The sequence below is a fragment of the Apostichopus japonicus genome, chromosome 14, assembly GCF_037975245.1.
Source record: "Apostichopus japonicus isolate 1M-3 chromosome 14, ASM3797524v1, whole genome shotgun sequence".
NCBI lineage: Eukaryota > Metazoa > Echinodermata > Holothuroidea > Aspidochirotida > Stichopodidae > Apostichopus > Apostichopus japonicus.
The window spans coordinates 12,295,505-12,313,996 of NC_092574.1; the positions used below are offsets into that span (position 1 = coordinate 12,295,505).

At 35.7% G+C, this 18,492-nt stretch overlaps 2 protein-coding genes across 3 annotated transcripts in view; one reads left to right on the forward strand and one right to left on the reverse strand.

Moving 5' to 3' along the window:
- LOC139980281 (hyaluronan mediated motility receptor-like) overlaps nt 1-18,492 on the forward strand; it is a 75,349-nt gene that overhangs the window by 20,595 nt on the left and 36,262 nt on the right. The gene's annotated exons all lie outside the window — the stretch shown is intronic.
- The window catches only part of LOC139980277 (complement C3-like), a 44,486-nt gene that overhangs the window by 6,500 nt on the left and 19,494 nt on the right, over nt 1-18,492 (reverse strand). Inside the window, exons 18-35 of the mRNA XM_071991822.1 lie at nt 17,574-17,898; nt 17,021-17,246; nt 15,388-15,597; nt 14,965-15,064; nt 13,861-13,962; nt 13,398-13,586; nt 12,918-12,993; nt 12,138-12,297; nt 11,713-11,793; nt 10,501-10,666; nt 8,453-8,661; nt 7,783-7,935; nt 7,425-7,493; nt 6,047-6,201; nt 5,351-5,438; nt 3,928-4,111; nt 2,471-2,557; nt 500-577 (exon numbers count right to left, since the gene is read on the reverse strand). Coding sequence (XP_071847923.1) covers nt 500-577; nt 2,471-2,557; nt 3,928-4,111; nt 5,351-5,438; nt 6,047-6,201; nt 7,425-7,493; nt 7,783-7,935; nt 8,453-8,661; nt 10,501-10,666; nt 11,713-11,793; nt 12,138-12,297; nt 12,918-12,993; nt 13,398-13,586; nt 13,861-13,962; nt 14,965-15,064; nt 15,388-15,597; nt 17,021-17,246; nt 17,574-17,898 — 2,658 coding nt within the window. The remainder of the gene's footprint in view (nt 1-499; nt 578-2,470; nt 2,558-3,927; nt 4,112-5,350; nt 5,439-6,046; nt 6,202-7,424; nt 7,494-7,782; nt 7,936-8,452; nt 8,662-10,500; nt 10,667-11,712; nt 11,794-12,137; nt 12,298-12,917; nt 12,994-13,397; nt 13,587-13,860; nt 13,963-14,964; nt 15,065-15,387; nt 15,598-17,020; nt 17,247-17,573; nt 17,899-18,492) is intronic.

An 18,492-nucleotide genomic window follows, 5' to 3' on the forward strand; every position in this document is an offset into this window, starting at 1 on the left:
GAATTTATTCGGGAGGAATCTTAATTTCTTGCTCATAGTTGTGTAGTTGAGTTTATTTTGAATACTCAGACTGCTCACTCTTTAGTAATGTCAAGTTAATCTAGTTGGTCACTATGCATTTAGCAAATTAGATTAATGGTAAGGTATTGCGGCCCGTTTGCAGACTCGTTCCTCACGTATATATCTCTCACTGGTCTAACCTTTTAAGGTATCTCCACTCTTTTCTGGTTTCTCACATGCGCTGTGTTGAAACTGTTGACTTTCGGCAAGCGTTGCAATACCAACAACCACTTGAAGATTGTTTTCATTGGTATATAATGATAATGAATATAATATATTATAAGTTTGAAATGAGAATTCGTATCAGATGTTTAATACTGCTTTTTCACCCACGGCCAATGTCGATGTTGTGAGGATTGCACACAATGTCTTCAGTGATGATGACAATTAAGGCATATCTGAGACAGATAAAAAGATCTTGTGTCAAAATATACTTTACCATATGTTTGAGCACTAACACACGCAGCGATCAATAGTTCACCAGTATCCGGTCTATCAAAACAAGGAGGGCATTCACCTTGAAAGAAGATAGAAGAAGATGATGAAAACACACGTAATCCCAAAGAACGGTTCTGTGCCAAGTTAGCTTCATAATTAGTGAATGAATTCATTCCAAGAAAAGACTGATCACTCCGAACACTTTCAATGGAATTCTCACATGTTTGCAGTTAAGAGTTTATTTTATATTTATAAAGACATATTAAAACTGAAGAGGTTAACTCATAAACATCTGTGCAGAAGATTAACTTTACGGCGAGTATAGCAGTTTACTTCGATCATTTCAAATGTTTAGCTTTGATGACAGAATGATATTCTTATCACTCTTCATTTGCAAAGCTTTAAGAATTAGAATAATCTTGTTGGTTCAATTGATCGATTCAGCTCTAATGGAGGCATTACCTGATGTTAAAGAATGACCATATACCTAGAATGACCTAAGAATGACATTAGGTCGATATGTAATAGCCAAAGACAAAATTATATTTTACATTTAATGCTGAATCTTTGCAATACTTCTTTAATGAAAAGTATATATATGATGACTTCAGCTCCTCACTGTAAGCCAAATTTTGAATATTTATCCATTGCTTTAAAAATTAGAAAAATATTCTAGATTTCTAATGTACCATGAACACGTTTTTTGTGTCCATATGGATGTTTTCATTTTTAATCTTGTGTTGCATCTGAGGTACTAAATACGACACAATGGTCGATGTGTTACACTAAGTAGTCCATGCTAATTAAACTGATGAATTCAGATGTTTAAATGGTCATTATATATATATATATATATATATATATATATATATATATACATACATATATATATATATATATATACATATATATATATATATATATATATATATATTATTTGTGTGTATATGTGTGTGTGTGATGGTGTAGACATTCATATGGACAGAAAGAAGTATTTTTAGTAAATGCAACATTTACTATATATATATATATATATATATATATATATATATATATATATATATATATATATATTCAAGCTACTTAACGTTGTTGTTATTGGATGTCAGTATCAATAGAGTATAGATTAATTTACATCAACTGGAAAATCTGTTCTGAGATAACCAAGTTAAGAACGTCTGTGTGGTCTGATCTGCATTGTCATGCCATGTTGTGTATTATTGCCCCAATCTTGTTTCTTTGCTTGTAGGTATACCATTATTGTATACAAGTATAGATAATACAATGGAAGTATGCACATCTCCTAATTAATCTACCAATTATGTTAATGAATTGAATTGTATTTTTCAGGTAGATATAGAAGAGATCGTGGTACATTTTAATGAAGCACATGCACTGTTCCAGTTTTCCTCATTTTTAATGTGCTTTCGTTACAAGTCATGATTAAAAGAAGTGTGACAAACTGTTGTCTAATGAAATGTTTTTATCACGGGATGGACATTTACTCCGAGAAGGTATATTTGCCTAGGTACTAAACTGATGTGGTGATGGTGCAGGACTTTCCTCGAGAACTCTATTCGAGACAACCCCGCTCCCCCTTTCCCCCTTCCGTGCCCGCCTCCATCATAACAGATGCAACCGGAGAAATTACTTTCATGGAAAATTTCCCCTGAATGATACAATAATAAAAACATTTGATTATATTCAAATCAGGAAATCCGATTCAACTGAGCCAATTAGAAGCACAATGGACCATTCATAGAATCGATTTACCTCCCTACAACCGGACTAATTATTCACTAGTGTAGAAAATTACGTGGGAATGGCTTTAACCTGTCGGTTAGGATAGTCAGTGGATCCCGTGAGGGTGTTTTATAGGCCTACTGTCACACGAGGGGTACAAACCTGACTTTTACATCACACATGAAATAAATTTCCATCAGCTCAGCCTTTATGACATGGATCGACTTACTTGAAATACAAGTACATTCGTCATCGTTACACAGCGTCTGTACTACATTTGAACCTTCTCCTGTATAGAATTGTATGCACTCCTCATCTATAAAAGAACAGATTGAAAAGATCATTAAAAAATAAAATTATGAAAACTCACTTCGAAACTAATGTGTGATATTAAAATATGCCTATATGATATGAACTACATGCTGTTAATTGTTGACATAAGTTGCCAGTTTGAGCATGATTAAACGTTAAATAGCAACCATCATGATCATTATTCAATGATATAGCCCAATTCAAGTCCTATTAGACTCTTGGAGACGTCTGAATAATTTGTGTAACAGCTGCAACGGACATTGCAAAGTTACACCTGTGATATCATCATATACGATGTGGAGTTATGATATGAATTAATATAGCATACGATATGCATATGATATGATTCGCCGCCTAGAAAATAATACATTAAATGTGTTTTGTGGAGTATATGTCTACATAACTCACATATGCAAGGAAACCAATGTTCACACACACGGTTAACCTAGCCGAGTTTGTACACGTGCGTCATTACAATTTTACAGAATGCAGGCCTATATACTTCCCTATACGTCAGAACGCTATACATAAACTTACATATCTCCGTATATAAATGCGGGTCGCTTGCGCGGCCCAATATGGAAGGACCTTTCGTTATATTTTATGAACACAATGATGTATATAAGGACAAAAATAGTTCTTCTTGCATTTGGCAGAGTCGGTCGGAAATAAATGAAACATTTACTGAATTGGATTTGATCATTTGAACGTGAAAAGCTACTACTGTTATTACTCAAGACGACATATTTGCATTTTATGGGATTTCTCGATTGTGGTTTTCGTATTGAAACGTGGCTTCTCGTCTGAAGCCGAAACCCGAGGCATCCTTTCTCTTAGAAGGGGGACATCTCCTCACTGACAACCAGACAGTCCAGATATGGGTATCTCTGGGCAATTAATGACCCGAGAGCAATCAAATTAAGGACTAAGGGGTTTATGAGGCGAACCCCGGAGCTCTGCAGTGACGCTGCTAGCCATCATCGCAGCGTGTACAGAACTGACAAACACACGTGCAAAAGCTATGTGCACAACTAACGCTACATACAGCCTATTACGTAACAACACAAAAATATGCATAGGGTGCAAACTACAAAATTTGGCTTCACTACAGTATTATTGGATTAGACTATTGAGAAGTTGGGAAGTGCATGGATAGAAAGATTAAAAGACCATGTAAGGTTATATGCAAACGTGAACTCGAACCTTATGCCTGGCAAGTTGTGGCAACCGTATACATGTTTAACGATTTAATTCATTGGAATTGTATTCCATGTGTAGCCTAGTGTAGATACGAGGAACAGAAGCAATTTACAGATACGTTTAACTTAAAATCAGGAAAATCATCACGCTTTATATGAAGTATTAGTTACTAACCTGGATCGTAATAGTCATACACTCTAACAGCTGCGTGATGAATGTTGGTGACGTTGAATGCACACGTAGCCTGAAATTCAAAGCTTATAGAGCCTTCGCGTTGTATGGGAAAGTAATCAGTATAGAAAATAACTGAACGGTCTGACACTTCATATCTTGCGACAAAGCTATTCTCTTTTACGACCTGTTATAGGTGAAAAAGTTGCATGGATGAAGTTAACATATAACTCAGATAATGCGATCGCGTATTATAGTTATATCCATGAATACTTACACAAAAGCTTACAAATATTAATTATTACAGAGATATCGGCATATATTAGTACCACGAAAGAAATAATTTACTAGTATTAGCCTGAAAGTTGGTATATGTATAACACGAAAGAAATAATTAACCACTTGTGGCGATATGTGATTTGATTTATAAAAGTATTATCACATTTTCAATTATAGCAATCATAATTAAAACAAAAACAGATATAGAATATGCCACGCGCCGTTCCTGAGTAGCTGTCCATGAGTTGCAGCAATTTGTGAATGAGTTGAAATTCCTTTGAAAACTTATTGGAAAAGATGGAAAGTTTATCGTATGACTATAGGCAGTCATAAGTCGTAGATCGACAATATCGTTAAATGTACGAGAAATCGATTTCTGATGAGTTGCGCACAACTGACAATTTCCGTTTTCTCGATGTTTCATTCAAGTTCTATGATTATGATTTGACGAAATCGGCATATGTCAAATTAAATTGACACCTGACATTTTCTAGCAACTGTGAAAAAAAGCCTCCCAGATTGCAGGAAATGGCCCTTCCCGAGCTTGAAAAAAAAGACTTCTGTGCGTTCTCCCTTGTCTGTTTGTGTACCCGATTAATCTTCTGAAAGACATTTTTGAAGTATGTTTCATTTTGGTTCTTATTTTTTGCCATTTTTTTTCCTTAGTCCTACTCCTTTTTTTTTTGGCGCCGTGAATATTGGTCCGGCGTTCACCGGACCTGCCGTACCTGCTCCGACGCCCCTGGTTTGTTGTCGATATTTTTAAACCCTTGTCATGCAAAAAGAAATTGAAACGTAAACCATTATGAGTAATAGTCTCTGCTCAAGAAACTAGTTCAAAGACGGTAAACGTTTTAAAATTGTAGGTTTTGTGATTTATTCATATTTCTGTAGTTTGAGGAAACTGCTGAGGATGTTCTTAAAACAGGCTTGTCTAAATATGGCCTACGGTATACTCTCACTATTAATGAGATGTTTTAAACATATACGCTGGTAAAAACATAGCTACCTCGTTCATGCAGTCATAAATCAAACAATGATATCAATAATACTGACGCATACTGAACTTCATGCCTCCGAAGAAAATATTACAAAAATAAATTGACATTGGTTGATTTTGTCATAACGAGTAAATGATCAACATTACCTTTTCGCAGCTCGTCTTATTTGGAGTAAAACCTGTGAATAGTCCAAAATCTATAATACCCATGCTGGTGTTGGTGTCGCCCAAATAGCTACAAAAATCAGAACGTGCAGGTATGAACGATTTAGTTGGAGGAAGTAACTTGTTTATAATCAACACCGCTACACATAAACAAAAGAGATTTGCAATGTGTCAAATTTGGTGCTATAGTTTGGATATTATAGTCTAACTGCTCATTTTATCAACTAAATGAGCCTTAACCGAACAAATCATTTGTCTCTCAACAAAGACACCTAATGCTTTGAATTCTTACCATTCGAGAAACAGGATTAAATTGTACTAATTGCATTGTGAATTAAATATTCCCAAACTACTGAATACGTAGTTTTCTATTCCACAACCATCATGTACAATTTTATCATTTCTTTATGTGCCATTCAAAAGTAATTTTTACCTAGCATTGCATGTCAAGTTGTTATCTTCATTTACTTCTCATTTTAAATATATATTTTGGAGGCTTTTCTTTCACAGAAGTCAACTCGATTATTCTTCAGTATAACACGTTAGCATGTTATAAGAGAGTAATGACGTCAAGTTCACAAGGAAATATATGTATATATATATATATATATATATGTGTGTGTATATATTTATATATTATTTGTTTGTTTGTTTGTTTTGTATATCTCAATGACTTACGAAACTTCGACGCTAATTAAAAGCTCGTCGCCCACAAGGTACCGTATTTCTTCATCGGGGTCTTGATCCGTTTTAATTCTCCTGGAAGAGATGACCATATCAAATGGACACAGTTCTCTTCTATCGTTACTATTTTCGTTGTATTTCACTTCGACCTATAGTGGAATATATTTGTTGATAATCAATCCAACACGCACAATAATATCATATTCACCAAGGAAGACAGTAGTTTGGATGGACAAAGAATGATGCCTTAAGCTACAATAGATTATCTATGAGGCTTTTCATAGCTGTCATATCGTTCCTAACAAGCCGTATAGATACAGCTCTAGATAATATTAAGCGTCACTTATACTATTTACAGATCTCCAAAGATTTTGGAAAGCGCTGTAACATATGATACCTTAACATATGTGATGGTTGTGAAAATATGCTTGAAAAGATGTCGTCTTGTGATCAGCGTAAGTGATTAGTTTCGGGACACTAGAAAGGGCTCATATGACAGAGCCCTATCTTAATTAAGGACGTGTCTGGAGATCCCAAGGTTTGAACAAGAGCGAAAAACATAAACAACATGTTACGTAATGCGCAGCACACCTATACATACAGAACCTGAGAGCCTAAACGTCATATCGTCTTTATATGATTGACGATGTTATAGCAAGTTTTCTTTCAACTAAGTATCACCAACTGTGATTTATGGAGCTCCATTTCAATTCGATAGTAGATGAGAACATGGTCCAAAGAAGTGGAAACAAATGATATAGCTGCAACATGCATTTGTACGTATACATTATATTTGATGCGACGCCGTCTTCTCTCTATTGCAAAATATTAGTTTTATCTTAAAATTACCATCAAGTGTGCAGTTTATTAGAATAGATTACTTGTATCATACGATGATGTATAACCTCCACTCGGACCAATCTAATTTAACGTGCTTAAATACTTTCCAAAAATATATTTGCTAACGTTAACCTCCAAATGTGTTTACACAGTTTACAAAGTGTATTTTCACGCCACAGCATGCTCTGGTGTTCAAAATGACGTGATATGGACTTTACACATAACTAACATAGTGCAAGTCTTTCCATTGTATCTCAGGCTAATGCAATTTATATTTTTTCGGGATTGGTTAAATCTGATAGATTGGCACTTCTCTCATGTTCCGTGAACATTGGTGTCTTGTTAATGAAGAAATCCAATTCATGATTTGGTTGCTGAACTCAGTCTTGTTCACAATTTAACTATCCTAAATTTGATAAATCGTTTCAGCAAAGCTTACCTCTGAAATGTGTCTATTTGTTTACAATGTCGATTTATGTTTAGGCTGTTCGTTATAATAAATTACAAGTTAAAAATGAAATTCTTGCCGTACATTTAATGTTCCAGTTCCCTCTCCTTGCGTTTCCACCACAAGTCGGTCTCTAATGTTCTCTTTCGGTACCTAAAAATAAATCAAGACAATCAGTTATTACAATTATCATTGATCTGAACTGTATATCCTTGATAAGTCACCTGATTTCCACGATATAATATATATATATATATATATTTATATATATATATATATATATATATTTGGTTGGGTGGTTTCTACCTTGGCGTATCGTGCTCTGTACGTGTGTGTGTGTTAGATGTACGAATTCCGTAAATATGATTATTATATATAATTAATTTATTCTTATTATAATTTATATATTAATACCAATATAAAACACTAATAACATATATACCTCTACTGTCTTCTGAAGTAAGGTGTCTTCATTTTCCAACCGAAATATTGTCTTGAAGCCATTCGCACTTGATATGTTGCAGTGAAGATTCAAGTCACCTCCTACGGTGAGGGCTGAAAACTCCGAAAGAGATTGCAGGGCGATGACCGTGTCCTGGAAAATAAGCAGATGAATTTGATCATTAAATCCTGGCATTATGGAACGCTCAATGTACATGTTTAGTATTATCAACAGCAAATGGACAGACATTAGTTTGGGACCGACAAGACTCGTTTTGTTTACTTCACAAAACGTCTATTTTCTCTCTCTTTTCACAAGTAGTCGAAAGTTTGTCGTAACAAGTCACAATTTCGATAAAACACTGAAAATTTATAGCTTGCTACGCCTCTTCCGTGTAAATGTCTGCATGTTTTCAACACAACCCAAACATTTAGTCAAGCCATTCCTCTTAGTTTAACCTATATATGTTGCCTATAAGAATGAGCTCTGTGGTGGTATGAACCGTATCGAGACAAATTGCTAACCAGCTGTGACTTTTTGCAGGAAAAGAAAAGGCCACGTTAGGAACATTTCAAGTAGATGTGATAAACTCAGTGAAAGTGATGAAAAAAACGGAATAATTAGGAGGTTTCCAGTTAAAAAATGGGAATTCTTGAATCGATCATCTTACTTGTGTAGAAACAAATCCTCCACCATAATTTTGTTGCGTCGATAACCAGTTTGCAATTTCTGCAGCATATGTGAGTTCACGAAGTTTGATCTGTGCCAAGAGAGCGTACCCGGTCGTCTCGACGGAAAGAGCTGAAGGACGGCGTTGAATCCAGAATGGTCGCCCATCTTGTTGCTGGTTGCCTGCACCCCAGGCACGAGAATTCGTAACTTATAAAAAGATAGGTCGAAAGGAAAATTGTTCTGGGTATTTAAAATGCCGTGGAAGACGTCTTGGAAAAATGCAAGTATTACCAGGGTGTTTACTGGTTACAATTGTTTTATTTTCTTCTTATGTAATTCTGTCTCCATTTTTCTTATTTCTCACTTTTTATCGCGTTTCTTTTAAGTTTTTAATACTAATTCTTGTAGCTTGATTAATTAAACTCAAGCAAATACTTGTTTTCTCAACGTCCACCTATTTTGAATAAGAGTTCTCCAATGGGTTGCGATAGACGTGTGGGTTTAAGTTTTTCTTATAACACAGATAGAAAATATCAGGTTAGTGTTCGTCTTACTGCAAAATCACGATATTGAAGTTCACTGATATTCCGGGAAGTGGGGGGGGGGGAGAGTATTGATGTTGTTTCGTAATTAATGATGTAAGTAGACTCCTCCCCTTATAGTATCATAATATTATTTTGTGTTTTCGCGAGGGTACGTTTCTATCCTTACTTGGGTATATGGTTGGTGGTGCTGGTGACGTATGATCCTACAGGGTGTGGACGACACGAAATTATGGGATAGGTGATGGGGAATATGAGACCCATAGGATAGGAAGCAAGAAAGGGAGAAACAGGGGAGGGTGTCAAACAAATTGAGAGAGTTTAGAGTGTCGGCGAGAGAAAGAGAGAGTTGTTAGAAGAGGAGAGAGCGGAAGAGGTATATGAGGAGGGAGAATTGTTGGGGAGAGGGAGAGAGAGAGTGACATAGGGGGGTCTGGAAAGGGGGAGAGCTACATCAGTATTAATCTTTTACGAAAGGAGTTTTAAATTCCATTACGACTTTTTAGCTCCCGGATTCGTACAACGAAGGAACCGCTGTTGAACACCATAATACTTTTAATATCATAAAATTTCATAATTAAATCTACGAAGGAACCATTGTTGGATACCGTATTCATTTATATCTTATTGTAATTATTCAATCCATTCTTTCATGGAGCACTATATATATTTTTTTTTATATTACATTAAATGTTCGATTAAGTCGTCTGAAGTGAGGGCAACACCTTCCCAGCTTAATACTTTTATTATTTCGAGGAAGCTCATGACTTCTTGTATACAATCTAAAAACTCATATTCATATAATCTGGAATAAGACTGTACAAGTATAATAGTGTGATGGGACTACGAGATCATCAACGCTAACTTCCGGAAACGGAGAGAACTTCTTTTGAACTCTTAACCTAAACAAGTGATGGACATGTTACTGTTACCATTTGTGCGTGTGTTTGTTTATTCTGATAGTTTGAATCTTCTTTGTCTTTGGAGTAAACCTGGGATAAGTATAAGGAGTCTCCCGTGAGCAAGTAATGTGTGAGTTCGTTATACCTTTGTTTCATATATTTATTTCACTTAATATCATTATAGTTACAAGTCAGTATTCGGACAAGTTCAACTTATTATCGATACAGTTTGTAACTGGAAAACGGTTTCAGTCTTTGATTGAGTCCTCTTGTGTCACCACTTTCTTACCATACCCGCGATTCTACAGTGATAACTTCACATATTCACGTAATACGGTTCAAAGTCACCTACACTTTCTTAAAAATTTACCAGTCTGAGCCTTACGGCGTACAATTGTTAAGATGCTTTCATTGTTTCTCAGGGTTTACCGGCTACATTGAGCAAAGCACATTCCAACCTTTAAATGAGAAGGTGTGAGCATGGTAACGAAATTTTGGATTCACATATTTACAAGAACATGAACTAGACTGTATTCCACATAATTATAATGTTCTCTGCTGCTCACAAATTATTTTTCCTTTTCTTATAATTGCTATCTTACCTGGCTCGTGGACGGAGTGAGATCTTAGCTTAATATTGGCATCTGCACGCCTGTCACTATTCATTAGAGCTAAGGCATAGGTCACTACAGCAATTACATATGGTCGTTGAAGTCCATCAAGTTGACTCTCCAAGTAAGAAATGGCGTTGTTCTTAGCAGCTGGGTTCTAAAATATATATGAAAAAACAAACAAGTAAACTATGTTTTAACTTGTTAAGATTTCCTTATTTTTTACGGTACTATAGCGTTACGGCATTTGTATAGTGACACCGTTACATAATATATTGGTAGATGTCACCATTAAATACCGAAAACTACAACAATTTTAAAATAGTTAACCACATGCGTTTTCGGTCATTTTCGTACGTGCTCAATTTTGGCAAAGTCTGAAGCTTTGCCCCCTATAACTTTTGCGTTTTACCGTACATTAGTGCACTGAAGGCATACAGAGACTAATATTTTACATTTGCTGTCAGTAAATAGATACTACGCCTATTCATACATATTATTATTCAACGACTAGTTGAATACGCTGGTTGTGGTTCGCCAGCATCGGTTTGAACAGAAGTTAGCATTCGTCGAAACGATCGTCTCGCAAGGATCTCAAAGTCTTCGCAAGGCGCTACCAGAAGATCTACAGACCAACCCTTACGTTGGTCTTTAGTATGATAGTAAGGTACATGTAATGATATAACGTATCCTGTAGCTAAGCTTAAGTTAAGTGTCAAAGTTTTAACCCCTGCAATTAGAAATGTACAGATTGATGAAAGATGGTAATTGAATGAGAATTATATTTGATCGATACATTCCATTGCATTTATTGTCTTCCTGGATACGTAAAGTATTTGCAGGCTTTTTTTCTGTTGTCATTCCATAACAGTAGAGAGGAAAGCACTATCCGATTATCCACAGGGGTGGAAGTTTCAGGAATAAATAAAACTACACTAACACGTCGAGTCCATCATCTATTTCAGCTCTGACTTTGACGACCGTTACTAGCTACACAGTAAGAGTATCTGGCATTTGATATTGCTTGAAGTATCATAGAGTATGATCCCAGTTTATTGATGTTTAGTACACCCTGAGAATACCAACGTAAACCAAATCATCAATCAGAAGAAAAAAGTCAATAATGTCAATAATGTCTACTACAGTTAATAAAGCATAGTCAATTCTTGTTTTGTTTAAGATCATATAAAATGATGTACTCACCCCCTGATCACATGTAGACCTACATTCAGCCATAGCGATTAAAGTGAAGGCAGTCATAGCAGTGTCACCCTCAATACCGCCCTGAAAAATCGACAACAAACAGAGAATGTTTATAATCCATAGGTGGCTCAGGTTTTAAACGCTCAACAAAGAAACTTTATTCTCTATTCCAATTATGTTTCACAGCTACATATACTTGAAATCAATTTAACTCAATGGGGGTCTTACATATCAACAATGACATCAATAATTGTTTGTGTAAAACGCCAATTTTTCCACTGTGAAAATGAATAATCTAGATTTCATGTAAACCGCTTCTCAGAATGTAACTATTTTCGTATTTATGCAGTTTTTATCTTAATGATTAATATGATGAAATAAACATCTAAAATGGTTGTATGATGAACCATTCGTTATATACTAACCGTCATTTCTTTGTGAATAACTGCTAGTCCTTCATAGAAAGCACCATTAGCACGTTGTCTATTGTTCACAATCCAGCTAATGGCACTACATGGAACCATGGCATCAACTGCAGTTAGTTCTGAGGCTTGACAAAATACCTTAGCCACGAAAGCGGTCAACCTGTATAAATCAAGTCGCGACAAAGTAATGAACACGTCTATATGAGTGTATAATTGGTGCCTTCGTGATTACAGCATTGGGGTACCATGGTTGGTCAGCTGGTATACAAATTTCAAAACGAAATATACAAAAGAATAAAGTGCCTTCGGAATTGATGTCTTTTGTGTGTGTGTCTGTGTTTGAGAGAGATTATTCAAAGGAAATAGAGACAGATTGAAAACAAACAGCTTATCACTTGGAACAATGAAGTCACTTTTACATATTGAAGTTGGTACTCGGTTAATAACTTAATGAAATCAGAACAGAATTCTTTGCAACTACATTATCAATGGATCCAATGGTAGCCTATAGATTAAAAAGTTTAGAAATGTTGGGCTAATTGTTTTTTTCTTTTCTTTTCTAAAGTGTTAACCACTTCAATAAACAATATCAGACACCAGACATATTTGTTAAGGAGCGCCTGGATAGACATTACTTAATTTACATTACGTAATCGATATGACTAAATTTGCGTAAAATCACGAGTCATCAACGAAAATCTCGACAACAAAAGATATAAATCTAATTTCTCTGGCAATTAGAGGTCAGTTACTGAAAGAGTAACGCAATATTATACGCACCACGTGCTACCCGCTCTATTGAGAAACGCTGAAAACGACCCATCTGCGTGACGATAGGTTGTTTTTCGAACTAAACCTACAGGAAAAGCCAAGGAAAGTATACGTTATAACAATCATTATCGATATAGGAGTGCACACAGTTATGGGTAGAGAATGTCACTCTTAACCGAATGAACACAAAACATAACAAGTAAACATTTGACGCTACTCGTAAGGATAGAGAGTTGCACTATTAAAAATAATACTACAACGGAATGACTATAGAGTAACTTTCTTCAATTAATTACACTTTGGTTTTAAAATGTACCGGTAGTGAAGAAGAACTTACTTTTCAAACTTTATTTATTGCTTCAACCGTTCACATTCATTGACTCATTGTATTAAAGATTTAATTCGTTACATGAGCATGTTAAAGTCTCAATACGTGTTTGCTGATGAATTTCGAAAAACAAACTTCCGAAGTAGATTTTCCAAACAAACCTGAATTAATATTGGAGAGTGCAGTAGCTTCGATTTGTTCATTTCCTGAATTTGTCGCTAGAAGGTATTTTAGGACGTAAACATTAGGAGCCAGCCGAATCATTGTCTGTTCTCCACAACCAGTTGGCTGCTGGATCCAATGTCCCAGACCAGTCACAACGGCTCTCATAGCGGGTCCAAGAGGAGAACCTGGTGCATTAATTTTAAAGCAAGAGTACGGTAAGCAATCTAAATCTGTTATTTATATGTTATTATTATGATATTTTATTTATATGAACTCTAACCAGTACAGAGTCAATTTATTTAAAGCAGCTTCGAAGTTATATCTCTTGTACATATATGTATATATATATATATATATATATATATATATATATATATATAGTCTGAAGAACAATAGCCACGAGGAACTATAAGACATTAAATTAATAAATGCGTAAGTTATACGTGATTCGATCCTTACCTGATATACTAATACGACATGACTCTGTTCCTGGCACAACTGTTGGAGGCAAGGTTATATCAAGACAGTTTAACTGGGCTGCATTTTCCGCGTCCCACACACCTGTATCAGGGAAGAAGAATGGGGGAAAACTGACACTTGGGAACGGTTTCATTATTTCTTAAATTTCTTCCTAAGTTTCTTCAACTCCTTGATTAGCATGACCTTTTAATTGTCAAGTTTTAGATACATTATACAATCAGAATCAGGTACAAGGGGAGCTTTGAGGCTTAACAGTTCCTTGTTTTTTTTTTCTTCTTCTTTTTCTTGGATTAGTTGTAATTGTATAAATATCTATGTGTACTTTCACGGAACGGAATTCAGTTTAGTGTTTCTGAAGCTACATTGTTTGCTTCAAACGTGCAAACTAAATTTCTTTAATGGCAACGTCACAATATTACTTATATCACTCATTAACTCATTAACATTTTAGAAAGAATGTGATATTCATTATTAGTGTTTAGATCATTATTTTGTCTAAAGCTGTAAACATGGCTATGTTAAAAAGTTTAAAAACCTGCTTAGTAATTTATTTTACTCCATTCAGCATATTGAGATGAGACAATTCAAAGCATTAGTTGCAATGTCCATATCACATAGATACTTACACAATTATAACTTGTGGATAAGACTAAGGCTTAAATATTGATAAAAGTCTATCCCTTTTATACGCATACTCACATAAACTTATAATGGTATGCGCCAGACGTTATGGTTACATCAGTACCGCTCCAACATTTGCTTCACCCCTTCCCATACATGAAGTGATCCTCGATTTAAGGATACAAATCCTAGAAAATTGGAGTTGTGATTCCAACGAATTTATTACCGTTTTGTTTTCCTTCTTTGTCAATCACAATTTTGTCTTTTTATTGATAATCTAGTCAATTTAATCTCAATCGCTTGCAATGTATTTAACTCGAAATAATCAATTTTCGAACTTGCTTCTCTAAGTCAACTATTGTGGAAGAGGTTCTGTTATATACATATTTATACACGTTCTTGATATTAATCTATGGCTCGAGCCATAAGTAAGGAATGTGATTTTTTTTTAAATATTCTTACAATTTTCAATCTCTCGAATATCTCTTCGCCTACGATTTAGTTCGACTCCTTGAGGATTCAGTTGCACTGAATGATGAAACGTTCTTTCGATTCCCTCAGCCTAATGGAATGAAATTGCATTGAAGAAATGAAGTGTTAAAGAAGTTCACAAATACGATTATTAGCAGAAAATACACTCTCCCTATTACTCTCGGCCCTTTCGCCTTGAGAGGGCCGAGAGTATCATGCACGCCATTTAGAAGCAATCCCCGATGTCATACCATGTTGGACGCGTAGTATTTTGGGAACTTTGTGTTTCACAAAGTAGTAACTTACATGTTATTGCATTGCCGGACCCGTACTCACTTTAATGCGCGATATTGGACTTCAATTATTCATCCTTTAATTGCCTTAATTTGAAGAAATATTAAGAAAAAAACTCACGATGACGTTAAGTTTCTTTCTAACGCCGTCACTGCCTTTGGTGCTCCCAATACCTACGGTGATAGGCCATTCTCCAACTTTAACTCCAATCACTACGTAGGTGACAGTGAAGGTATCTGTGGCTTTTACAATGAATTCCTTCTTAGCTGAGAAAACGTTAGGTGTCCCCTCAGAACAAATTTCTGGTGGTGTTTTTAGAACCATTGCTACCTGCCATGAGAAATGATACTTCTTTATAATAGTAACACATTTACCAATATCGGACATTTTGTTATACATGGTACACCAAAACTGCTTCATAATCAGAAATAGCTTCTTTTTTTTCAACAGAAACAAAAAACGACTACCTATAATAAAGTGACAACGCAAGATCATTATGCTTCTTGTTCCTGGTTTCTGCAAATATCCCTTGCTTTAATATTCTTTTCTTTCTGTAAATAATGTGGCATGTGCTTTCTTTATTCTCAAATAGATTCATAATGTATTTCCTTGACTTTATATATGAATATGTAAAGTCAGACAGATAAACGAATAGAATGGGTTTTTAAAGGCTTAACATACAGTCAAACTGATAGTCTTAAACAACACGGCACCACCACTTTCCCTTATTTAGTTTACATTTGCATTTAGTATTTTACCTACTAGGCAATTTGGTCTGGGGAAGCATGCACCTTCTGAAGGTTATGCTATAATCCTGAGTTGCAAGTGCTAGAATTCATGTGGAGAGGGCTATCATGAAAAACATTCACATTATGCAAGGAACCTTGCCTTGAATATCGGTGCCGTTAGCAGATGATATAGTTATTATTTGTACTGCATTTGTAAACATGCAATCCTGGCCAATAGGCCTTGTTAATTAAGTGAAAGGTCATTATTTATCATGTATACTATATAATCTATATCCAGGGATAACAACTTACTGTACTATGTGTGATATTCTATGACATTAGTAACATTCCTTGTGATTCCATTTTTTACCATTCATGTGACACATTGATCATGATGATTCACAATCTCGCTTCTATGTTGTACTGAGTACAACATCGTGACATATGATTTTTAAAAATTCTAAAACAATAACCTAACACCCCACAGACTTTAAACTATGTTCATTTGAAAAAAGGCAGGGCTTTCATATAAATATAATAATGAAAGGTAAGAATAAAGATGCCTTCGGTGTATATGGTCAGTTAAAAAGCACAGGTAATTTGACTTAGACGGAGACAAATTTTCAGCCGAAATTAGGCATATGCTTAGGTTTGATTACTGTATTTGTACAGTAGTCTCCCTTATACTCCATACAGTATATTTTTTATAGTGGGCACTTGTCCCCCACCCCCCCCCCCCCGCTGGAAAAAAATGATACTTAGATAGTATCAAGTAGTGTGTTGCACCATGACCTACTGACCCCCCCCCCCTCGTGAACATTTGTGCAGCCGCCCTTGCTTGGACCTCCTGATAAGGGGCCCCTTTGGGCCAGGAGCCGGGACTCTCATGCTCCTCGTTACGCATTTGCCAGGAACTCCGAAATTCAACAGTCTAAATGTAAATTTATGATTGAATGTTTTTATATCCAATAATTTGAGATTGAAATACCTGTCATGAGTCTGTAGTTAGAACTACAAGATCTTACCTTCACATCTTCTCTGCCATAGTTAAACACGACTGCTTGGATTTCCACGTGTTCATTCCTTTTCACAGAATACGGTAGTAGCAATTGAATGAAAAGATCAGACCGTACCACCAGCTCTGTTGGTTCAATGACGCACATTGGGAAATTCTCATGAAGACCAAACGCTTGTATGGACCATGTAGTTATACTTCCAGGTAGGATGTACCCCAGATAAACTGATGCGTTACTGTTGGGGAAAGGATTGTATATGCACGTTATCATCGCTTAAGTGTAAGGAAATTTCTCTCTTATAAAGAAACATCAAAAAGAGAAAACGGGTATAAACGGTTCCTGTTTCAGAGTTGGAGGACATATGAAATATTTTCGATTGACTAATGTCAAATATAACATGACCTGTAATTTGGCTAACCATACATGTTAACGTAGAGTTACACTATGGATAAACAGATAGAAATCATTCAAGCTTATCCAGCATCGCATATTTCCAATTTTCTCATGTAAACCATCCAAATTTAGTACTCAATAATGCTACACGAAGTAGATTCATACTTACGAGTCGACGTGAACCAAGTCAAAGGCCCATGACTCTGGAAAATCGAATCGAACTGACCCATCATCGAACGGATCAATATCAGCAAAAGCTGCAAAATCGAAACCAATATTTCGCTCACGGGATTCGTCACTCTCAGCCTTCTTACAGCAGGCGATACAAATTCTACTTAACTCATCGCCGACATCTTCTGTCATCTCAGGAAATTTTTTCCGAGCAAGTCGCTGGAATCTTTCCGACGTCTCATTACATGAGCCACTTCCAAGGCGTCGGCGGTGTCCTCTTGAGCAGGCAAATATCTTTCTTTCGTCGTTGCCAAATTCTTCAACTGTATGTTTGGATGAAATTCAACCAGAGCAAAGAATATCTAGAGGTTATTATTTTCACAGGATTAGTGACTTCGTATCTGGACTTCGTGTTTATTTAAAGTATAGCTTAGAACCCCTTTTATTTGTCTATAGCGAGTGCTGTATGTTTGTCCCCCTGTATGACATATCCAACACCCTTCCGGGATTCCATTACAAGGAATCAAGCAAATATATTTGCTTTAGTTTTCCTTTAAATGATTAAAGTAATCTAAGTTATTTCATGCTCTGTATAATCTCTAGTGAATGAAGTTACACCTGTCTACTTCATAATCACTGTGTGTTGCCAGTGTAAAGTTAGCTCTTGTTTGGTAGTGTGGGGTGGGGTTTAGTTTCTCTTTGTTTCGAAATTGTTTAAGACGCCTCACTTTGTAAGCAACTCTACTATTCACCAAGACACTTTAAACTGTCATACATCTGCAGTATAGAGACAAGCCAGAAGATTATAGAAACTGATCATATTAATTTCTAGACAGTACTTAGATGCCAAGAGTTGTTATATACCTTGTGCTCTGAGGGACTGGTCGATGCTCTGTGGTAAACGACACAGTTAGGCA